Source organism: Leucoraja erinacea, chromosome 21 (assembly GCF_028641065.1).
Source record: "Leucoraja erinacea ecotype New England chromosome 21, Leri_hhj_1, whole genome shotgun sequence".
Classification (NCBI taxonomy): Eukaryota; Metazoa; Chordata; class Chondrichthyes; order Rajiformes; family Rajidae; genus Leucoraja; species Leucoraja erinaceus.
This window is the reverse complement of record NC_073397.1, coordinates 1,204,277-1,229,333: the sequence shown is the minus strand read 5'-3', so window position 1 is coordinate 1,229,333 and position 25,057 is coordinate 1,204,277. Positions and strand designations below refer to the sequence as shown.

At 44.9% G+C, this 25,057-nt stretch overlaps 1 protein-coding gene across 6 annotated transcripts in view; it reads right to left on the bottom strand.

Annotated features, from left to right (window-relative positions):
- ralgapb (Ral GTPase activating protein non-catalytic subunit beta) overlaps positions 1-25,057 on the bottom strand; it is a 131,426-nt gene that overhangs the window by 22,507 nt on the left and 83,862 nt on the right. For 4 of the 6 annotated variants that reach the window (XM_055651956.1, XM_055651958.1, XM_055651962.1 and 1 more), the window contains 9 exons: positions 22,101-22,234; positions 20,183-20,365; positions 18,291-18,442; positions 17,809-17,996; positions 17,196-17,299; positions 15,122-15,274; positions 12,938-13,147; positions 10,806-10,964; positions 6,232-6,385 (listed from right to left, as the gene is read on the bottom strand). In XM_055651956.1, coding sequence (XP_055507931.1) covers positions 6,232-6,385; positions 10,806-10,964; positions 12,938-13,147; positions 15,122-15,274; positions 17,196-17,299; positions 17,809-17,996; positions 18,291-18,442; positions 20,183-20,365; positions 22,101-22,234 — 1,437 coding nt within the window. The remainder of the gene's footprint in view (positions 1-6,231; positions 6,386-10,805; positions 10,965-12,937; positions 13,148-15,121; positions 15,275-17,195; positions 17,300-17,808; positions 17,997-18,290; positions 18,443-20,182; positions 20,366-22,100; positions 22,235-25,057) is intronic. The other 2 variants (XM_055651957.1, XM_055651961.1) reach the window with 1 other exon arrangement.

Sequence of the window (25,057 nt, the reverse complement as noted above, 5' to 3'; positions counted from 1 at the left end):
GTGGACGTTGGCGTGCTTTAGCTGCCGCTCTCTCTTCACATTGTGTTTTTGATTTTTGTTTTTGGACTGAATTCTGTTTTTAATTTGTGTTTCTGTGATGTCTTTATTATTTATTTTATTCTGATTATATGTTTATATTCCTGTTAACCTATGTAAGGTGTCCTTGAGATGTCAAAGGCGCCCAATAAATAAAATGTATTATTATTATTATTATTCGTTATCCACCATAGTTATTCAACAATGGCCTCTGCTGGCAATCCATAGTTTGCCAATTCGGCCTGCATGTAATCTGAGTGTTCGTTCCTTTGCTTGCTGTAAGTTCTGGTAATGCAAAGGCCCGTACTGCTGGGAATGCAGCTACTATTTGCCAATTACACTCGATGTTTGCCTGATAGTTGGCTAGAATTTGACTATCATGTCATTGCAGGCTTAATTAATATAGTCGTTTGCCCCTAGGCAAAGTCACCAACATATTTACTGTTTTTGATAGTAAATTCTAGGTAATCAATTACCCTTGTAGGTGTCAATTTTGATTTAACTGGATGGATGAGGTAACCAATTCTTTGAAACAGGGTTTTGGTTTGCTTGACTGATGCTTCTGCCAATTCTTGGTGACTCCAAAAATGAAAATGTCCTCCAAATATGCCATTATATGTGGTTTTGAGACCTTTGTAGTCCCAGAATTGGTTTCCGTAGTTTAGTCAATAGTCTAGGAGCTGATGTCAACCCATTTGGCAGAGCCATGCCATTCAGTTAAACTTCAAATATCTCCTGTTCTTAATGAATAGACACCGAATAGTATGCATCTTTGAGGTTAATGCATGCCATGTGACCATTTTATAGGAAGCTCCTATAAAACAGTTGTTAGTCCGTAACAAAAATTGCTGTTTCTAAAAATATGTACTGCACAAATGAGTTAAACCTGGATGAAGTGACATCCTCCATCTGTCACCTGTCCTGGAAGGCAATCCTGCCCAAAATACTGGGCCTGCCTTGAAGACAATTCCGGTCCGAGTTCCAAGTTTGCTTGGAACCTATGTATGTTGTGCAGTAAAAAATAATCACATGCTGTTATCTGTTTTTTAAAACCAGATCTGAAATTCATGTTATTGTCATTTTGAACAAAAACACAACAGTAAAATTACCAACATGCAACTGGTCCACAATCCCTTGTTTCAGTAAACCCAGACCCACCTACCTCCATGGCTACCGGTGGTCTTGTGTTAAGCCCAAAGGCCCCTGATGTGGGTTCCTTTTCTCTCCTTGATTGGGAGTTGGACTGGTAGGGAGTGTGGATTCCATGTTTCTCCTGACCTCTGCTTGGGTCTTGGTCTGAAAACCTCATCATACTGAGACTGCCTTGTCAGACAATTCTGGCCATAATTCTGAGTCTGCCTTGAAAGACGACTCTGATCATATTTCCGTGCCCAGCTTTCAAGCTACCACCGGCTTCAGTGAACTGCTTACCCCCTATGGAGGTGTGGGGTGTGTTGTCGCCTACTGATGAAGTTTGCTTGTCGTTGGTACCTTGATTGGTCCGACAGCTTTTGCTTCCTTCTTCTGGTCTTACCTGAAGAGAGGATTCGGCGGATGGTTTCTCCAAAGTCACCCTGATAGCACTGTTCCCTTGTGGGCATTTGTGCTGATATTCTGCCAACTGCTGTCTCTTGAGGCCATATGCATGTGCTTCAGTATGTTCATACTCTAATTCGAGATCAGTTACCTACTGATCTCGAAACCAAATTTCGTTTGAATGTTATGCGAGGTTCAACTGACAAATGAATGGTATTGTATAGTATTGTAACTCGAGATCAGTTACCTACTGATCACTCACACTCCCCTCCATTGAGAGTGAGATTTGTAGATAGCCCTGAAAACAGGTGCTGCCACAGGCCCCGTAGGATACCTGCGCTGACATGGCCCCTCCAGCGGTCCTAAATGAGATTCGTGCTTTGGGTCAGACTGAAACTGACCGTGAATGCTCCTTTCCTCAGAGCAGGAGGCATTTTCTAGATCTCTATCCAGGGAAGCACCCAGTGGAACCTGGATGATTGCAGAATTCATTTGACTTCATCCACTTCACCACCAACTTCCATCCGGCACTCCAATACACCTGGACCATTTCCGACACTTCCCTACCATTCCTTGACCTCACCATCTCCATCGCAGGGGACAGACTTCTGACCGACATACACTACAAACCAACTGACTCACATGGCTATCTGGATTACACGTCTTCCCACCCTGCCCCCTGTAAAGACTCCATCCCCCTCCCAATTCCTCCGCCTATGCCGCATCTGTTCCCAGGATGAGACATTCCATACCAGAGCATCGGAAATGTCCTCGTGTTTCAGGGAATGGGGTTCCCTCCGCCACCATAGATGAGGCTCGCACCAGGGTCTCATCCATACCCCGCAACACTGCTCTCTCTCTCCCCATCCCCGCACTCGCAACAAGGGCAGAGTCCCCCTGGTCCTCACTTTTCACCCCACCAGCCGGCCCACCCCCCCAACACCCACAGCCCCCCCCCCCCCCCCCCCCCCCGACACATCGCCTCGTCTCCAGTCCACCCACCTGCCTTCCTCTGGCCCCAAATCCCATCCCTGCCGGGTGTTCACCATCCCCCCCGACCTCCCCCTCTCCCACACCGAACGGTCTGTCCTCAGCAGAGGTCTTGCCTTTGTCCCCCTCCGTCCCCATCTCAATGAGTTCCGCGCCCACCATGACTTGGAGCTCTTCTACCGTCGCCTCCGCCTCACAGTGCACTTCCATGGGAAGGAGTCCTCGCCCCCCAATGATGACCCTTTTTCCCCGTCTCCAACGCACCCCATCCTCGTGAAACCCTCTCGTAAAGTCCCGGGTCTGGAACTCTTTATCCAGAACTGCCGCCGCGACGTCAACCGCTCAACTTCTCCACTCCCGTCTCACTCCAATCTCTCCCCCTCTGAACGCACCGCCATTGAATCACTCCGCAAAAACCCAGATTGGGTCATCAAACCAGCCGACAAGGGAGGTGCCGTGGTAGTCTGGCGCTTCGATCTCTACAAAGCTGAGGCCACGCTCCAACTCTCGGACACCTCCTCCTACTTACCCTTGGACCATGACCCCACTGACGAGCACCAGGCCACCATATCTAGCACCATCACCAACTTCATCAATTCCCACGCCCTGCCCGACCAAGCTTCCAACCTCATCGTTCCCCAGCCCCACACGGCCCGTTTTTACCTTCTCCCCAAAATCCACAAACCCGGCTCTCCCGGGAGACCCACTGTCTCTGCCTGTTCGTGCCCCACCGAACTTCTCCACATACCTTGACTCCATACTATCCCCCTTGGTCAAATCCCTTCCCACCTATGTTCTAGACACCTCAGACACTCTCCGCCGCCTCCACGCATTCCACTCTCTAGGCCCCCACCCCCTCATCTTCACCATGGATGTCCAGTCACTCTACACCTCCATCCCCCACCAGGATGGACTAAAAGCCCTCCAGTTCTTCCTCGACCAGAGGAGCAACCTATACCCGGACACTGACACTCTCCTCCGCCTAGCGGAGTTGGTCCTCACCCTCAACAACTTTACGTTTGACTCCTCCCATTTCCTCCAAACACAAGGCGTAGCTATGGGCACACGCATGGGCCCCAGCTACGCCTGCCTCTTTGTCAGGTACGTTGAACAATCCTTGTTCAATACGTACCAGGGCCCCATCCCCGACCTCTACCTCCGTTACATTGACGACTGCTTTGGGGCCACCTCCTGCACCTACACACAACTGACTGACTTCATCCACTTCACCACCAACTTCCATCCGGCACTCCAATACACCTGGACCATTTCCGACACTTCCCTACCATTCCTTGACCTCACCATCTCCATCGCAGGGGACAGACTTCTGACCGACATACACTACAAACCAACTGACTCACATGGCTATCTGGACTACACGTCTTCCCACCCTGCCCCCTGTAAAGACTCCATCCCCTACTCCCAATTCCTCCGCCTACGCCGCATCTGTTCCCAGGATGAGACATTCCATACCAGGGCATCGGAAATGTCCTCGTTCTTCAGGGAACGGGGATTCCCCTCTGCCACCATAGATGAGGCTCGCACCAGGGTCTCATCCATACCCCGCAACACTGCTCTCTCTCCCCATCCCCGCACTCGCAACAAGGGCAGAGTCCCCCTGTTCCTCACCTTTCACCCCACCAGCCGGCAAATACAACACATATTCCTCCGCCATTCCCCCTATGTCTGCCTTCCGCAAAGACCGCTCCCTCCGCAACTCCCTTGTCAATTCTTCCCTTCCCTTCCATACCACCACCCATACCACCCCCTTTCCGTTGCAACCACAAGAAATGCAACACCTGTCCCTTCACCTCCCCCCTCAACTCCATTCAAGGTCCCAAGCAGTCGTTCCAGGTGCGACAAAGGTTCACCTGTATCTCCTCCAACCTCATCTACTGCATCCGCTGCTCTAGATGTCAGCTGATTTACATTGGGGAGACTAATCGTTTCGTTTCTAATCGAGACTAACCGTTTCGCCAAACACTCAGTCCGCAATAACCATATAACAATTACAGCACGGAAACAGGCCATCTCGACCCTTCTAGTCCGTGCCGAACACATAATCTCCCCTAGTCCCATATACCTGCGCTCAGACCATAACCCTCCATTCCCTTCCCATCCATATAACTATCCAATTTATTTTTAAATGATAAAAACGAACCTGCCTCCACCACCTTCACTGGAAGCTCATTCCACACAGTTACCACTCTCTGAGCAATAAGCTACCTGAACTCCCGGTGGTTCAGCACTTCAACACCCCCTCCCATTCTCAATCCGACCTCTCTGTCCTGGGTCTCCTCCATTGCCAGAGTGAGCAACACCGGAAATTGGAGGAACAGCACCTCATATTCCGCCTGGGCAGCTTGCGTCCTGATGGCATGAACGTTGAATTCTACCAATTTTGCTAGCCCTTGCTGTCTCCTCCCATCCCCCCGCCCTCGGGCTGCTCCTCCTCCCTTTTTCCTTCCTTCTCCCCCCCACCCCCCATCAGTCTGAAGATGGGTTTCGGCCCGAAACGTCGCCTATTTCCTTTGCTCCATAGATGCTGCTGCACCCGCTGAGTTTCTCCAGCAATTTTGTGTACCGCAGAAGTATTTATTTTCTTTTGTGCTTATTATTTATTTTACGTAAAGCTCTTTGGTGCAAGTTAACTTAAACAGTGCTATATAAGTAAAAGTTACTTACTTACTTTCTTCTGCTTGTCCCTGGGAAGGTCCCCCCCCCCCCCCCCCCCTGCTTTGTACTCGGATTCAGAGTGGTTTCTTCTATATGTACTTCCCCCCTCCAATGGGGAAGACATTGGGTCGCCCCATTATGCGAGGCTCCCGGCACTGCCTGCTGCTGTAGGCCCGGGCTGACACAGCTCTCTCCTTAGAGCAGGTCATTGTTGGAGCAACTTCTCCAAAAGTTGCTCCTATGTGGGAGAGTCGTCCTCAGATGCTCTCCGTTGAGGGAGGGTATCCCTTTCCCTCCCTGGACTCTTCTGAGTCAACGGGTTGTTTGACTTGCGGGTGGATTTTCCCGTACTGCAGGACCACCAACGGAGCTTCTCCTCCTGCAACAAGTCTCCTGCCGGTTCAGCTGCCGGCGCTGTGTCGGGAAACACCGTCACCCGCTACTGGGAAATGCTGCGGTCTTCGGCAGCCGACTTCCCCGCGGACCGTATCCTCGACATCTGGGCCCTGAAACTACAAAAAGTTTCAAGCCCGAAAGAACGCAGGTAAGTGATTCAACTTCCCTTACCTGCCGATTCTAACGGCCTGGGAGGACACAGTGCCTCTGCCAGTCCGTCGCGCGTTGCGTTCAGACGTAATGACGGGCACGCAGACGGACGACCCTTCTTCACGTAGTCACTCATGTGACTCCGAAGTAAAATCCACTCCATTCAATTGTTTTTTGATGCCACATTTCCAGCAACTGCCCAATTTCCTTTTGCCTTATCAACACATATTGTTTAGAACACAGTGCTGGAGTAACTCAGCAGGTCAGGCATCGTTTCTGGAGACCATGGAGGGGTGACAATTTGGGTCATGTTCCGACCAGAAACGTTACCTATCCATGTCCTCAAGAGATGCTGCCTGACCCGCTGAGTTACTCCAGCATTGTGTGTTCTACACAAGATTCCAGCATCTGCAGTCGCTTGTTACCCCAACATACTTTGCTCTTTACCTTCGCTGCCACCAGTTGTATTAATGAGCCAGCTGGTTGAGATGTGGCCTGTCCAGCCCGGGTGCTTTCCAACATTTACTGGCCATCCCAACGACAAGAGGAATTCCAGGAAATTAGACTGCACATTACTGGTGGATTCCACATTCCTGAGAATCTGAAGAAACAAAGAGAATGAGTCTACGAGGAAATGATCAATGAAACAAAACATAAAGGCTAGCAATAACTGGAGAAGGATCGGGTAGATACACAACCGGAGGCTAGTGATAGGTGGGGGATAAAGCTTTGTTGCTTTAGCAGTATGTTTGGGATCATTGTCTTGCTGTAGAATGAACCACCGGCCAATGAGTTTTGTGGCACTTATTTGAACTTGAGCAGATAGGATGTGTCTATACACTTCAGAATTCATTATGTTACTACCATAAGCAGTTGAATCATCAATGACGATAAGTGAGCCAGTACCTTCAGCAGCCATACATGCCCAGGCCATAACACCCCCACCACCGTGTTTCACAGATTAGGTGGTATGCTTTGATTCTTGGGCAGTTCCTTCTCTTGCCATCACTCTGATATAAAAGTTAATCTTTGTCTCATCTGTCCGCAAGAGATTTCTCCAGAACTGTCATTGCTTTTAAGTACTTCTTGACAAACTGTAACCTGGCCATCCAATTTTTGTGGCTTACCAGTGGTTTGCATCTTGCAGTGTAGCCTCTGTATTTCTCTTCATGAAGTCTTCTGCGGACAGTGGTCATTGACAAATCCACACCTAAAGAGTGTATCTGATCTGTCGGACAGGTGTTTGGGGATTTTTCTTTATTATAGCGAGAATTCTTCTATCATCAGCTGTGGAGGTCTTCCTTGGCCTGCCAGTCCCTTTGCGATTAGTAAGCTCACCAGTGCTCTCTTTCTACTTAATGATGTTCCAAACAGTTGATTTTGGTAAGCCTAAGGTTTGGCTGATATCTCTCTAACAGTTTTATTCTTGTTTCTCAGTCTCATAATGGCTTCTTTGACTTTCATTGGCACAACTTTGGTCCTCATGTTGATAAACAGCAATAAAAGTTTCCAAAGTGATGGAAAGACTGGAGGAATGACTAGGTGTTGTGAGCTCTCTTATACCTGCATTAAGGAGGCAATTACAAACACCTGTGAAGCCATGTGTCCCAAACATTATGGTGCCCTGAAATGGGGGGACTATGTATAAACACAGCTGTAATTTCTACATGGTGAAACCAAAATGTATAAAAATGGCCTTTAATAAAATCTGACAATGGGCACTTTAACCACATGTGATTTTTTCTATTACAAATCTCAAATTGTGGAGTAGAGGCAAATAAATAAATGGTGGGTCTTTGTTCCAAACATTATAGAGGGTGCTGTATCTGAGGATGTTGCTGGAAACTAGAGGAAATTGCGGGAGCCCCGTTTAAAATTGACGAGTCGTCTTTAAATACAGGAGCGGTGCCGGAAGACTGGAGGGTGGCAAATGTGGTGTCTCTATTCAAGAAGAGCTGTAAGGGAAATGCTGGCAACTATAGGCCAGTGAGCTTAACATCTATAGTCAGAAAGTTACTAGAGAATATTGTGAGGCATAGGATATACAGGCATTAGGATGGACAAGGGCTGATTATGGATAGTTTGCATGGTTTTGTACGAGGGGAGTTTTTTGAAGATGAGACCAAAAAGGTTGATGAGGGCAGAGCTGTAGATATATTGTCTTCAGCAAAGCATTTGACAAGGTTCCTCACGGTAGGCTGCTCGGGAAGGTTAGATTGCATGGGATCCAAGGAGAGATAGCTGAATGGATAGAAAATTGGCTTCTTGGAAGGAAGCAGAGGGTGATGGTGGAAGGTTGCTTCTCGGACTGGAGGCCTGTGACTAGCCTTGTGCCTCAGGGTTCGGTGCTGGGACTGATACTTTTTGTTTGTTATCAACATCATTGATTTGGATGAGAACATACATGGCAAGATTAGCAAGTTTGCTGAAGATACAAATGTGAGGGGTTTTGTAGATAGTGACGATGGCTATGAAAAATTGCAGCAGGATCTTCATCGATTGGCCAGGTGGACGGAGGAATGGTTGATGGAATTTTAAACAGTGAAGTACGAGGCATTTTGGGACATCTAACATGGGCAGGACCTACACAGTGAATGGCAGGGTTCTGGGGAGTGTTGTAGAGCAGAGGGATCTAGGAGTACAAGTGCATAGTTCCATGAAGGTGGAGTCACAGGGAGATAGGGTGGTCAGAAAGGCTTTTGGCACATTGGCCTTCATCAGTCAGAGTATTGAGTATAGAATTTGTGAGGTCATGTTGTGGTTGTACAAGACGTTGGTGAGACTGCATTTAGAGTATTGTGTAGGAAGGAACCATAGATGCTGGTTTAAACCGAAGATAGACACAATAAGCTGGAATAACTCAACGGGACAGGCAGCATCTCTGAAGTTAAGGAATGGGTGATGTTTTGGGTTGAGACCATTCTTCAGACTAGTATTGTGTTCAGTTCTGGGCACCATGTTATAGGAAAGATGTTGTCAAGCTGGAAAGGGTACAGAGAAGATTTACGAGGATGGTGTCTGGACTGGAGGGTCTGAGCTGTAAGGAGAGGTTGAGTAGGGACTCTATTTTGTGGATTGCATGAGGATGAGATGTGATCTTGTAGAGGTGTATAAAATCATAAGAAGAATAGATCGAGTAGATGCACAGTCTCTTGCCCAGAGAAGGTGAATCGAGGACCAGAGGATATAGGTTTAAGGTAAAGGGCAAAATATTTAAGAAACAGACAGGTACATGGATAGGACTGAACATTGAATTCTCCCAATTTTGCTAGCCCTTGCTGTCTCCTCCCCTTCCTTAACCCTCGAGCTGTCTCCTCCCATCCCCCCGCCCTCGGGCTCCTCCTCCTCCCTTTTTCCTTCCTTCTCCCCCCACCCCCCATCAGTCTGAAGAAGGGTTTCGGCCCGAAACGTCACCGATTTCCTTCGCTCCATAGATGCTGCGGCACACGCTGAGTTTCTCCAGCATTTTTGTGTACCTTTGATCTTCCAGCATCTGCAGTTCCTTCTTGAACACAGGTACATGGATAGGACAGGTTTGGAGGGATATAGATCAAATGTGGGCAGGTTGGACTAGTGTAGATGGGACATGTTGGATGGTGTGGGCAAGTTGGGCCGAAGGGCCTGTTTCCACGACGTATCACTCAATTACTCTAATTCTGTCTCTCACCATCTTCACCAATGATACATCGATATGCATCGGCAATTGTAAACAAATTATTGATGTCCATTTACTATTTTGTAAATTTATAAGTTATAGGATGGGTATACCAACATGATGACGACGAAATGAATAAGGAAAACACTAACAATTGCATCTTCAAGAATAAAAACAATCGCAACGGTACAATCATACGCTTCATGTTTGCCTCAATACGTAATATAATTGGTACAAACCACAACGCAAAGATCTCAAACAGATTAAATAAATGCAGGGGTTTATCAAACGGCCACTCACGCCTGCGTCATTGTTCCATAATAGTACAACTTATCCTGTATTTCAACCTACTTGCTGACATCCCCATACGCTCTGCTGCATGACTGTCCAAAACATCTATCATCTCAGCCTCCAATATACTCAATAATTAAGTGTGTACAACCTTGCATTGAAGGGAGTTTTAAAGATATATAAACCCGTGTAAGAAATTCTTCCACATCCTCCTCATCTCAATATTTCTTACCCTAAACCACGCCTTCCTAATTCCAGATACTCTAGACAGAGTAAACAGCAAGATTATCAGACATAATTTGACCATTTCAAATTACATCTGACAGCAGCTGCATATTATTCCATGACCTTCATCTGAGATTCTAAGGAACTTGTTGACTGCCAAGTGTAAGGGAATAAAACCACCAATAAGCCACTCACCTCATCCTCCAGTATTGTTGGTCCTTCTGCAGAAGAACCATTTCCTTTCTGGTGCTCTCATTCCTGTCACTCTCCTTTCTCCCCCCCCCCCACCCCACCCCACCCCACCACATTCACCCCTTGCCTCCTCGATTAGCGCAAGCTGTGACTGATTTTGGTGTTGGTTTATTATCACCCCCCTGTGTTCTAAGACAGTACTAAGAAGGTGTGGGTGCCTATTACAAATGGATACTGCAAGACTGAGTCAGTGTAGATAGAACCTGGCTCAGTGTTTATTTTGACGCCACCACGAAGAATAAGCAAGCTCTTGGTGAGGAAACTGAATAACTCAATAAGACACTTGCTCATACAACAGTGGTAAATTAACAAAAAAAAATTCAAAGATTCACTGTTCTCCAATTAATTACATTTTACTCTACTTCTTATGGTAGAATTAAGGATCTTTATAATGAATTGACCTAGTGGACACAGTGTCAAGATCAATAATGCTTCACTGTCACATATAGGTACAGTGAAATTCTTTTTTTGCAGAGTTCACTAAAAATCTTACTATACATAGGCACAATCATACTTAAGTACAAGAGAGTATGAATAGTAGACTCTACGGAGACAGTACAGGATTCGCAATGTTTCCGGCGCCATTTTAGATCTTTACCTCTTGACTGGTTTTCTGTCCCGGTTTCATATAAAATATGAAGACAGTTTCGAACGGTCTGCAGGGCAGCAAGTCCAAGTAGCTGATATCATCAAAGAATCCAGCGAGAGTGGAGTCCAGTGCAATAAGATGAGGAGGAAGACGACTATTGCCAGGTTCCTGAGGAAAGGCACAAACACTGTCAGAGTTACATAACATGGAAACTAGCCCTTCTGCCCAATTTGTCCATGTCCACCTAGTTGTCTACCTGAGCTAGTACCGTTTGCCTGTTTGGCCCTTACGCTTCTAAACCCGTCTCAACAGTTTCCAGCTCATTCCACATACCCACCACCCTCTGTGAGTAAACGTTGCTCCTCGTCCCCTTTAAATCTTTCCCCTCTCAACCTAAATCCGTACCCTCTAGTTCTAGACTCCCCTATTCTGGAAAAAAAAACTTTATACTCGGTTAATATTGTGTGTCGCTCTGTAAGGTCACCCCTCAGCTTCTTACACTCGGGAAAACAGTCAGTCCCAGCCTCACCTTGAACCCTCCAGTTCCAGTAATACCCCTGTGAATGTGTTCTGACCCTTTCTAGCTTAATGACATCCTATGGCTGGACAGCCAGAAGTAGGAAGGAAGGAAAATGCAATGCTAGTATTTATTTCAAGAGGGCTAGAATACAAAAACAGGGATGTAATGCTGAGGCTTTATTAGGCACTGGTCAGACAGCAATTGGAGTATTGAGAGCAGTTTTGGGTTCCATATCTGAGGATGGATGTGCTTGCATGGGAGAGGGTCTAGAGAAGGTTTACGAGAATGATTTGGTTAACATCTTATGAGCGTTTGACGGCAATGGGCCTGAACTCACTAGAGTTTAGAAGGATGAGGGGGGGGACCTCGTTGAAACTTACCGAATAGTGAAAGGCCTGGATGGAGTGGATGTGGAGAAGATGTTTCCACCAGTGGGAGGATCTCAGACCAGAGGCCATAGCCGCAGATTAAAAAGGCTACCATTTTAGAAAGGAGAAGAGGAGGAATTTCTTTAGTCAGAGGTTGGTGAATCTGTGGAATTCAATGGATATATGGTAGAGATTGATAGGTTCTTGATTAGTAAGGTGTCAAGGGTTATGGGGAGAAGGCAGGAGAATGGGGTTGAGAGGGAAAGATTGGATGGCAGAGTAGACTTGATGGTCTGAACGACTGAATTCTGCTCCAACAACTATGAACTGCAGAACACTCCACATGTGATCTCCTCGGAGACGTATACAATTGCAAATTAATGCACACTGTAGGGGATGGTTAATGGGAAAGATCAATAAGATGTGCAGGATTGTTTGGGCTACTTCTACACGAGTATTGAAGGGCAGTATTTAGTTAAGTACGAATCCTCTTGGGCTGACGAGTGTTTTTAGGAACGTGGCTGCAGAGCTGGTGCAGGCGGGAGGGTTTTCCCAGGGCAGTCCGGATCTGTGTTCACTGGCATTTAATAATAATGAGAGGAAATCTTATTGGAACACACCAAGATCTTTGGGAGACTAGGAGAATATTAGGAATTAGGAAAGCTAAGATTCTCCTAGCTTTGGAAAATATCTCCACATGAGCAATTTAGCATGAGAAGGAATGGTTGCAGCCTAATGGGAGAATCATTTAAGAAGATAAGAAGATTTCTTCTCACAAAGAAGTGTGTATTTGGGATTATTATTTTTCAGAAGGCGTGGAGGTTGAATCCATGAATTTATTCAAAGCTGTGGTAGATAACTTTTATTTTTTAAATGAGCAAGGGAATTATTAGAAAATAACAGGATAGTTAACGTAAGGAATGTTGGATCTGCTGTTATTTGAATATCGATGAGATTAAAGGAGCTAAATGACCTGCTCGTTCCTATTTCTTCAATTTATTGAGTAAAATGTTATTCTATGCAAAGAAAATCTGCCTCGGCAGCCTCATCCCCCCCCCCCCACCCCCCCACAGGATATGATTTTATCATTGAGAAAGACCATATTAAGAGCCATGGCCTTCAGTTATAGTATGGTTATACAAAGTGGAATCTGTTGTACCATGCAGCTAAACAAAGTGCATCTGGAAAAAAGTAGCTGTGAACACAAAGCACGAATGGAAGAATTTGGAGTGATCTGGGGAGTAATTCTGTACCTTCAGGGCTTCCAGAGAAAGGAAGCCAAAGTGTGAGAGCAGAAGGCGAGCGGTCTGGAACTCCTGGGCTGGAGGAGGGGGAGAACACTCCGTATCTGGATCAGGGAATATTGTTTTCGACAGTCTCTCCTCACTGTTCTTTTCCAACGCATTTTCATAGAGAATTTGATTGGCCATCAACTTCTTCAGCTTCTCGTGTTGAACTTCCATCTGTAAAAGTTTAATTACAGTTCAGTATTATACAATTCATGTTGCAGACAGAGGAGGGGTGGGTAGAATAAAGGGAATGTCTATGATAGGGCGGAGACCTCGTGATATAATGGTGTTGGGTGCCATCTATGAGAGGGGAATGAATTCTCCTGAATCATCGTGGATTGTCTGGAGGAGTATGGATAGAGGAAATGAATGAGGGCAGATAGAGAAAGGAAAACGCAGCGTGCAGGAACTGAGAGACGCATGCATTGCAATTTCTGAAGAGCTAAAATTAGAGAAAATGCTGCAATACTCTGCAGATCACTCAGCATCTGTGGAGAGAGAAAAACTGTGCGCATGTTAGGTGAGTGGTTTTATAGCAGAAATGGACCAGTTCAGTTCAACAGAAATATAAAAGACTGGTTATCAATACTGGACTCCCGAGAACTACAACTCTGCTTATTAGAAGGCAAGGTGCTGTTTGTTGAGCTTACCTACAGTTTCATTGGAATCATGCAGGGAGGCAGACAAGATCAGAGTGGAAGTGGAATGGAGGATTCATATCATTCTCTGGGTGGGTTATCCCTGAGACCAAGGATTGTGTCCTGCAAAGCGGCCCCCCAATCAGCATTAGTTTTCTCCACTTTAATGGAGCAACATGTAAACTAAAAGAAGTGCAAGTGAATTGCTGTTTCACTGGCAAGGACTGCTTGGCTCCCTGGATTATGGGGTGAAATAAAAGGGTTGCATAGGAAAGTACACTAAGCCGGGGATTGGTTGGTGGAGGTGGAGGAGTAAACCAGGGAGTTGCTGAGGGAATGCTCTCTTTGAAATGATGAAAGCCATGTGGGAGAGCCTGATGCTGTATTGGAATACCCTAACACATGGAATGCACTGCTTGAATGGGTGATGGAAGCAGTTGCAATTCACAAGGGAACTGGGTAAATGCTGCAGGGAGGAAACAGGGGGTGGGGTGGGATGGGATTGACTGGAATAGTGAGAGCTGGTGTGGGCTCCTTTCACACTTTAATCATTCTAGTTTGGGACCCAGTAACCCAGTTGTGAAACTGAATTTCATGTATTTGATAATCTGTGACACACACCCGAGATAATTACAAGAGAGTAGACGGGTTGTAAATGAAGATTACTCCTCCTCATTCACAATCTCCTTTGGGCGGGTACTTTACCATAATTATTCAGTTTGGTCGAGACAACCTTGGTCTAAATAAAATGACTGTCCCAATACCCTGAAACAGCCTGTGAGCTGAGTGACATCAATAATCAATCCCCAAGGGTTGGCAATAAATGTGGTTTTGTCAACATCACCCAAATCATTGTGTTTTTCTGTGTTTAAGAAGGAACTGCAGATGCCGGAGAATCAAATTTTTTTTGTGTACCTTCATTGTGTTTTTCTGTTTTGTTGGCTGACTTTACGTAAACGTTAAACACAACCCGTGGATGTGGAACTGATGAACTCCAGAGATGCGAGGAGCTTGTTGAGATGAATATCGTTACAGTGTGAACAGTGTGGAACACTGCCATGTTCTACTAGTTGCTGACACACGATGGCAGCACTGTTTCACTGCTCTGACTTAGGACCGTACTCCTACATATCAGCTCAGCAGATGACTAAAGTACACACTCATTTTAAAATTCTTCAAAGCAATAAGAAATCCTCATTTTTTGGCCAAATTATTGCAGGATTTAAAATAACTGAACAGTTTTCCCATCCAGAAGCAAATATAAGCTCTAACGTTTAAAATAGTACACAGAAGAACTTTCTGCAAGTCAATACTTTTAAACTGGTGAGTACTTTAATTTTAGCACACATGACTGCTTCAAGAATTCATCAACGTTTTGTGTGTAGACTATACTTGGCTCCCCTAGAACTGCAGGATGCCGAGGGATTGCTGATGTAGTGAACATGTGACATTTTGTGGAAACATTTAGTGAGTGTTTAATGCATCTGCCCAGCCTCTATTTGCACCATACCTGATCAGTCACAATCTCGTGGAGATCTGGGATGCTAAGGTCAGCTTTCACAAATGGAATTTTGTCCACTTCCTCAGGGAAAGGCCGATGTTTCACATTGAACTTGATCCCCATGTTACCCTTTGGAGGAGGGTGTGGCTCAGGGACAAATGCCTGTGGATGATATTGAAGTTATGTTACAGCACATCTTTCTCATGCACATCCCCCTGCACACCACCCCAACCCTCCCCCCTGCTGGTCCTAAATCCTGCTGGGGTGTGGCTATACTTAAAAATGCTAAACTGCTATTAGGAGGTGTGGTGTTAAACAGTCAAGGCCCCGATATATCTTCCATGTCCACTTTCCAGCAGTGAATACTGGTAAATTGCCAGGAGCAGGGCGGCAGGGTGATTAGACCTCTCTGCCAGGAAGGATGTGGTCAATTATGGTTGGGAACTGCTAAATCAGCAGGCACTTAACGTTAACCCAGACCAAGTGGCTGAATTTCGCATTGCCCACAGCACCCGGAAATGACATTTACATGTACTCTGCTTCCTTCAGAATAACTAAAGAATATTCTTTGCATAAGGCATTCTTTTAGCACAGAACACTTTGCCATGAGAAGGCATTTTCCATTGCACTCTTCACAGATATTTAAAACAATGAAAAATACATCATGGGCTTTAACATTGTGTGATTTGCTCTGAACTTTCTTCAGGTGCTCAGTGTGTGTTGTTTCTGGAAAGGACAGGAATTATTACTCATCTCCAGATCTCCTGCTTTCTTGAAGTACAATAGTCCTCCTGGTAAAACTACTGGCAGTGTGCCCTAGGAGCAAGACGAAGAAGAGTCTCGACCTGAATCGTCACCCATTCCTTCTCTCCAGAGATGTTGCCTGTCCCACTGAGTTACTCCAGCTTTTTGTGATAGACATTTGATGTTTAACAGGCATGTGCGACACTTTGTGGAAACATTTAGTGATTATTTAACACATTTGCCAAGTCCCCATTTGCATCCTTACCTCATCAGTCAGAATCTTATGGAGAGCCGGAATGCTAAAGTCAGCTTTAACAAGTGGAATTTGCGTTACCTGGAGCAAACGCTGCTGTTTTATGATTTATTAATGCTGAAGAGTCAGGAGCCAGGTCACTCTCACACAACTAGCACTTGAAGCCATAATATCCACGTTTCTGGTTCATGGAGATCCCTAAAATGTTGAAGGGGGGGGAGGGGGGAACCTTCCAAGATAGTAATGTCGTTAAGTTCAAGAAATGGATATGATCTCTCATGCACTTGTGCAACATCAATTGTACTTGCTACGTATTGACCCATAACAGAGTGTTGCCCAGATCTTGTTGCTTCAAGGGATGGACAATTTAATTACCTAAACAATTGGAAATAGAACTGAACCTTGTGCAGTGAACATTCTGACCTCATGATGCAAGACAGGTTGAAGATGCTTGGACATACGACACTGTTCTGGGGAACATATAAAGCAATATCACAAGACCAAGGAGACTGATCTCCAACAATCCCAGCCGTCTCTTCACTTGTCAGGGGAAGAGTTTCTGCATTCCCACTGCTATTAATTTAGTAAGGCTCCTTGACGCCACACCTTGTTGCCTTGATGTCGACTATTCAGCTTGTGCGTCAAGCTGAACTGCCCGGGATGTAAACAGCTCTAGCTTAACATAATCATAGTCCCAACTCCAGATGTTGAATGACCAACTATTCTGAGCACTTTCTATCAGTAAGTGAAAGCACAGCTACAATGGCAGTGTTAAAAAAACCTATTCAAGCAGGAAGTGAAAAATACTGCAGGCACCTCTTACTTGATGGAATGTCTCTGTTGGGGATGTGCTGGTGTTTGTTGGCAGCTCCAGCATACATTCTCCAACATGTTCCCTTTTGCCCCGCAGTGATTCAACCATGTGAAGCTTTAAAAAGTTTAATACCTATGGACCTACTTATTTGTTGTGCGTTTCCATCATAAATTAAAGTTCTCATATTAATAAATATTTATTGGACAAAGTTGCTACTAGAATTAGACGTTGTTACTTTGGATAATAGAGCAGGGAGGGCATTGAATTCCAACCTTCTGGTTTGCTCGCGACCCCCTTGGCTGGTGGTGAAGTTGCATGGTCCACGCATGCCTCCCAGACATCCCCCGGAGAAGCACAGTGACCGAGGGGCAAGGATCTGGTGGAAAAGCAGACAGAATGCTTTCAGAGGCCTGAAACGCAGCTTAAATTTGCAATGTTTAAAAAATAACCCCATCCCCTGCATTCACAGACCCCTCTCCCCTCATTCAGGAACACCTACATCGGGGAAGGATAGACACAGAGTGTTGGAGTAACTCAGTGAGTCAGGCAGCATCTCTGGAGAAACAGGATGGATGATGTTTCGGGTCGGCACCCTTTTTCAGGCTGAAGGACCCTGACCCGAAACGTCACCTCTACATTGTCACCAGAGATGCTGCCTGATCTGCTGAGTTACTCCAGCGCAGAGTTTCTCCAGCACGTTGTGTATGGTCTGAAAGGAAAAATTTGCAGTAGTGCTGGGGTGCAAAGAATAGTAGTACAGGGCTAGGTTCACCGAGTCTTTAAACTTTGTTTCTTGATCAACTTTGATGAAACCCGTCTTCCTCCTCTGGCTCCCACCCCAAAATAAACACAAATATTACTTGACCCGAGAGATTTAGAACTCACTCTGGTCATTGCCCAGGGGTTGTTCCAGCATTGCCAAGATGATGCTGTTGTCCAAGACAAAGTATCGGAAGTGGTTCTTGCTGGTTGAAGTCAGCCTGGAGTATTTGATCAGTGTCTCTTCATTCAGAAGACTGCACGGTGAGGCAGGCCCACTGGGAGAGGGAAATGCTCCAAGCAACTGCATTATGCTGGCGAGGAGGAGAATTAACAAGTATAACAGCCAATGTACATATTTGGAAAAAAAAGCCACATGCATAACAGGTTTCCTGTGTATATAATTCTACATCAAGCAGCAGAGTGAACAAAGTTCATATTTACCAGATTTTACCGACTCCACCAAGGGAGCATAACTAATAATGTTCATAACTATGCATTTTTGCACAACCCTTTAGCTCTTAGCCTCCAAAGCTAGTTAAGTTGTTATGGGAAATTGTGTGGTAAATTGAAGGAAATCTAGGTTAACTGTTAGTTCTGCCTCTTACCAAGTAAGTGTGGCCTCTGCAGCATCCTTCACTCGCATTGATGCAGGGTTCAGCTCCTTGTCTCCCTTGTATCGTACCTCCTGATCACTGGTTTTTGACTTGCTTCCTGAGATGCCCAACTCTACAATCTCCAGAACCTCAATTAGGCAGTCCTGTGAAAGCAGACAGGACGTTAGACTGAAGTAGACAGCAAACTCCACTCAAGTTCAAATCATGCAACAATACTTCCACCGCTTGATCCAGCAAGTAAACAGCTTTGAGCCAGGAATTTTGATTACGCTCTTTCTGAATCAGAAGACATGAATTAAGAGCAGGTGTAAGACACATCAGCTCTCAAAACTGCTTCTTGCCGGCCACCAACACCACTATTTCCAATTGATATTAAATGGCAGAGTCAAGGAAATGCAACAGAACCACACATCTACAGTGCATTCATTCTTTCATTCATCATCATTTAAAACATTAGAGACGCAGTGGTGCTGGTTTCCGACAGGAACGGTGACGGACGCACCACACACCTGTCCTCCAGTTACTGCGGACTTCCGCCGCTGCAAGTATAGGATTTTGGTTTGTGTGCTTTATCATCATAGAAACATAGAAATTAGGTGCAGGAGTAGGCCATTCGGCCCTTCGAGCCTGCACCGCCATTCAATATGATCATGGCTGATCATCCAACTCAGTATCCCGTACCTGCCTTCTCTCCATACCCTCTGATCCCCTTAGCCACAAGGGCCACATCTAACTCCCTCTTAAATATAGCCAATGAACTGGCCTCGACTACCCTCTGTGGCAGAGAGTTCCAGAGATTCACCACTCTCTGTGTGAAAAAAGTTCTTCTCATCTCGGTTTTAAAGGATTTTCCCCTTATCCTTAAGCTGTGACCCCTTGTCCTGGACTTCCCCAACATCGGGAGCAATCTTCCTGCATCTAGCCTGTCCAACCCCTTAAGAATTTTGTAAGTTTCTATAAGATCCCCTCTCAATCTCCTAAATTCTAGAGAGTATAAACCAAGTCTATCCAGTCTTTCTTCATAAGACAGTCCTGACATCCCAGGAATCAGTCTGGTGAACCTTCTCTGCACTCCCTCTATGGCAATAATGTCCTTCCTCAGATTTGGAGCCCAAAACTGTACGCAATACTCCAGGTGTGGTCTCACCAAGACCCTGTACAACTGCAGTAGAACCTCCCTGCTCCTATACTCAAATCCTTTTGCCATGAAATCTAACATACCATTCGCTTTCTTCACTGCCTGCTGCACCTGCATGCCTACTTTCAATGACTGGTGTACCATGATACCCAGGTCTCGCTGCATCTCCCCTTTTCCTAGTCGGCCACCATTTAGATAATAGTCTGCTTTCCTGTTATTGCCACCAAAATGGATAACCTCACATTTATCCACATTATACTGCATCTGCCAAACATTTGCACACTCACCCAGCCTATCCAAGTCACCTTGCAGTATCCTAGCATCCTCCTCACAGCTAACACTGCTCCCCAGCTTAGTGTCATCCGCAAACTTGGAGATATTGCCTTCAATTCCCTCATCCAGATCATTCCTTACAACGCTATGTATGACAGTGAGCGCAACTTCTACCGAAGTATGGATGGCTGTTGGCTCGCTAGAAGCTCATCTGCCCTTTGACAGGTCTTGTGTTTGGTCCTGCTGGGGGCCCACAGCCCCCTCCTCACCTGGAAAACCAGGTGGGGAATGACGGTTTAGTCGCCGACTATCCAACCATGGAGCAGGTAGCACGGGATTACGTGGTACCCGTGGCGGAGAGGGGGGGGGGGAGAAGAGGGGGGGGAAAACTCCTCCCCGACCTGACCTGAGAGTGCAAAATGTTACCAAACAATTAAGGTAATAGGTCATTCATGCTCGATGTCAAAAGTACCTTTTCGTTGAGCATGTCTGGATGTTCTGTAAGCCAGACGCAGAGACACTGGAAGGCTGCCACGATCATGGAGTGCAGGTCTCGGGAATGAAACGGAGCAGGCCGGCTACACTGGTAAACTATGTAGCTGCACACAGAACTGACCGCACGCTTGCGGTCTGACGAGTCCACACTCACCTTCACCTGTTTTACAAAGCAAACAGTTAGTAACTATTCTGGATGCTCCACTGAAATGGAAGGCAAGAAGGGTGGTGGAAATGACACCGCTGAAGCTTAGAGTTAGAATGTTATACAGCCCTTCAGCCCAACCTATCATGCCAACCAAGGTGCCTTCCTAAGCCAGTTCCATTTGCCCATGTTTGGCCGAGATCCCTATGAAACTTTCCTAACTATGTACCTATCTAAATCCTTTTAAACGCGTAGTGAAACGTTAAGTTTTAGCTCCACACTTGCAGCTTTGGCCATCAAGTCAGCAGATTACCGCAGACGTGCAGTTCAGAGCTCACTATTGACATGAAAGGCCACAAAACCTCCCTGGATTTCAATTGTATGGTCGCATGGACACCAATCTGTTTGTTTTCAGTTGCTGGCCTGACATTGAGTGGTGGTGTGCTAGTCTTAAAAACATCAAATAATTGACCACTAGAACTGTCAAACACTTCTCAGTTGTGCACCTGTGTCATACTGAAATAAACCACAAAAAGTTAGCAAACTCGCACAAATAACACACATGGGTTCAAGTTCCTAGAAAACTAAAAATATCACATGCAGCCCACTCTACATTATACAAAGGCGTCTTTACATGCGACATGCAGTTACCCTGCGAATTGCGTGCAGCTGTGCAAAGCCGCCTGCACCAATTCATACTCCCAGCATGCTGTTGAACTGACCTTCAGGAAGTGTTGTGGGAACTATTACAATCTGAGCATTTTATAATTACAGCAAGGCTCATTTAAATGTTTGGGGAGTGGGTGAACATTTGTGGCTAACATAGGTGAAAGCAGCTCTTGATCACGTCGGGTTTGCATTATGTAAGGTGAGCCACTGCAAGTTCAAGAATGAAGCAAACTGCTGGTGGTTTTCCCAGTTCCAATTACTGTTTCTTATTTTGATCGGCCAGCAATATCTTCAGTAACCTAGCACCGTACCCCAAAGTTCAGATCAAGATACCAAGATATCCATAAAACAAAAACAGTTTGTGTAAGATATCTTAAATTCAACAGTGAGTGTAGGAATTTAAATTGGTTGGTTTTAAAGGGGACACATATGTCTAGTGTTAACACTGCATGGCAATGGCACCAAGCCATGCCTTTATGTTTTGTACCCAGTCTGTTTTGTTTTTTTCTAATGTAGGGAATGAAATTGAGGAGAGGAAGAAAAAACTTCCCTAGTTCACAGTCCTCTGTCGAGGTTCTTGTCTTTCAGCACTTGAGTGCGCTCGCTCAGTCTATCCTGCAATACCTTCATGCATTTGCCAAATAGTACCGGTTTCATTAGTTATTGCTATCCAATGGAAACTTATCTGACCAAGGACGTGAAGGAACTTAACCAACAAAATACCACAAGTACCACCTCATTGAACTCTTTATTCCAGCATGATGTTGCAATCTCTAAGGAACCTTGGCCTTTTTTCCTTGCTCCATGGATGCTGCCTTACTGGTGATCTTTCCAGTGTTGTGTTTTATTTCAACTTTCCTTAAAATTGGTTCATTTCCAGCATTTTAGTTTTATTTCAGCTTTTCCAGACCGGGAGCAGGCTGCTTGAACACAGAAAACCTTGATAGCAAAATGTTTAATGGACGAGGCCAAAATTGTCCAGATTCAGTCAGTCTGTGAATCATTGTTGAAACTTGAAAACCAACTGTTTACACATTTAAATACATTGTGCACATTGCAAGAAATGTTAATGTTACAATACCTTGGCCAGCCCAGAGAGTAATTCAAGTGCTGCCAGTGAGATGCTCATATCTTGTCTCCACTGGGAGTTCAATCTCTGCGTTACCAAATGAATGCTTCGAATCAGTAGTCCCGTTGCTGTATCTGTATGAAGAGCTATGATATAACCCCAGTACCATACACCACGGGGGAGGGAAAACAACTGGGCATTAGTAACTAAAAGCAAAGCCATCAAAACCAGCACAAGCTCAATCCATGCAGTAAAGAACAGCATTCAAAAGGGGAAACTGCTCTCATCCCAGTAGCAATGAGGCTGTGACAATTTGGTAGCCGTTAATCTCAGCATCAGAATCAAAAGGACTTGAGTCTGCATATTAACAATGGAGGGCCAGGTTCTCCACATCAAAGGAGCAATTTCAGAACAAAACAGCATGGGTAGTTTATACGCGACAGGACAGTTTCAGATAAAAATAATGTTTTGTCAAAAATAATTTTGTTCTTAAAAGTTCAACACTGAAATTTAATCTGTTCTGGGAATTTCCAAATTCAGATGGATTTCTGTCTCCCCACCTGAAACATCCTCGTGTGAACCATTCGAAGGTAGGAGTGAGCTGCCATCAGTGGAACTGCACATTTGGATCAGTGTGAACACAGTACACTTTACAAATGTGAAGGCGTGTATAGCCAGAACTTCAAACATTTTGCAGTCTAATTCTTATGGGACCATCCAGCAAATTGCAGGATACGAGTCTGATTAACAATTTAATGAAAGGGTGTTTCTCTTTAGACTGCAAATGAAAGGATGAGGAGGAATCCCAAATGATCTTCAAACTGACTACATGCTGAACTTTTGTTAATGTCTGAAGGATCTTGGGTTCTATAATCAGTGAGGCATCAACATAGGCCCTTTAACTCCATTCCACCATTCAATTAAATCACGGCTGATTGGACAGGGAGTTTTTACACTGGACAGTAATGCAACTCCACAAATGAGGGTCTAAAACATGGGTTTTTAACATTTTTATAGTCGTGTTATCATTCTCTACAACTAGTTGGATGTTGCTGGGATCAGTGCTAAAGCCTCAATGATTTAGTCTACAGTAATGGTGCATGAAGGGACCAAGCTTACTCTGGGAAAATGTTCTGGTGACGCAAACATTGGCACAAAGCAAGTCATGCAAAGGACAAGAGAGGTCTCAGAGCTGTGAATAGACCAAGACCAAGCCCGTTCTTCTCTTCAGAGATGCTGCCTGTCCCGCTGAGTTAATTCAGCATTTTGTGTTTATCTTGTGAATAGGTTATATGTGGCAAATGGTGGGGGAAATGCAAGGTTATCTGCTTTAATATAAAAGCGAATATAGAGAGAACTATTGCTGGAGAGGGAACTGGGTGTCTTCGCAATTAAATAGAAAGTTAGCATGCAGGTGTAGCAACTTATTAGGAAGACAAATAGAATAGTGGGGAAGAGCACAAAGGTAGGGAAGTCCTGCTACAGCAGTACAGTGGTATTTCTTACTGAGGGATATCTACTTGCATTGCAGAGAAGGGTCATTGTGTTGATTGCTGGGACCATAGGGCTATCTTATGTAGAATGATTGTTCAGGTTGGACAAACATTCGCTTTTAGAAGAACTAGATTGAAACATGACATTTGAGAGGCTTGACAGGTATATGTTGGAAGGAAGTTTTCCTTCGTGGACATACATAGGTTGAATGACTACATTTAAAGAGAAGATGAGAAACTTCTTCCCTCAGCACGCTTCAAATTCTTTGAAAATTCTTTATTCTGGGCAGCGGCAGAGGCTGCGTCGTTGCATACATTCAAATTGAGATCGGCAGATTTTGGACTAGTGGGGAAATCAAGACTTAAAACAAGAAAATAGAGTCAAGGTCAAGATTAGATTAGATCCGTCATAATCTTACTGAATGACAAAGCAGACTCAAGGAGCCAAATGGCCTGTGCCTGTTATTTCTTTGAATGAAAATGTTTATGTTTACACCTTTTCTGGGGTGCTTTCCGAAGGTGGCAATTGATATCCTTGAGAAGATTTCAAAATATTATTGTAGAAGGCATTGTAACTGCAGAGATAAGAGTCAGGAGTTAATGGGGGAAAAGAAGAGGCAAAGTAGGCTGTAGGGTGACACTTTCTGAGCCTAGTCACAAGTCTAATTCCTCTCCTGCAATGTACCAATCCAATGCCTAATTGTAAATCAGGCTCTATATGATTATTAACCTGTGGTGCTCTTTCCACTGGTTAGTTCGAGGGAAATGCCAGCTTTACACAATGCGGTAAACACAATTGGCTTATGTAAACATTGGAAACGAAGGGATTGCCTGCAATAAAACTCCACACAAAAGACCAATGGCCAAACCAGAAGGCAAACGGCTTCCCTGCCCAATTACGACGGCCAATTGACAGCACAAAAAAAGTAACGTTGCCCTAAATTTCAGGTATTGTGTAGATATTTCCACAGCATCACTGCATATTGTTTATATGTAGACTCACATTGACAAGCAAAATAACTTAAGGTTCTGTTCATGAATAATACTGCATAAGATATAATGGTATCACTTAGCAATTTCTCGAGATGTTGCGGATCCTGAAAGGTGTCTCAATACAGATTTAGATTTTGAAAATAAACTTATGAGCAGCTTTTGAAGCCTTTTTATATTTGAGAACATTTATTTATTGGATTATGGATTTTTAAATTCTCCACAGCTTACTGAGAAATGCCAATCAGATCATAATAAAAATAAATGAATTAATGTCAAAAATCTAAACATCGTGGAGAAACTAGATTGATGTTGAACAAACAAATCTATCAAATGGTAATTGGTCCAAATAGCTGCCAGAATTCTGCTTGAATTACAGAACTACTCACAGCAGAATGGAGCGTTTTTCACCTGAACAAGGAGTAGTTGGGTCTGAACCCTGTGAGTCAACAATTATTGATCAGCATTCAAAGTCAAACAAGGTGT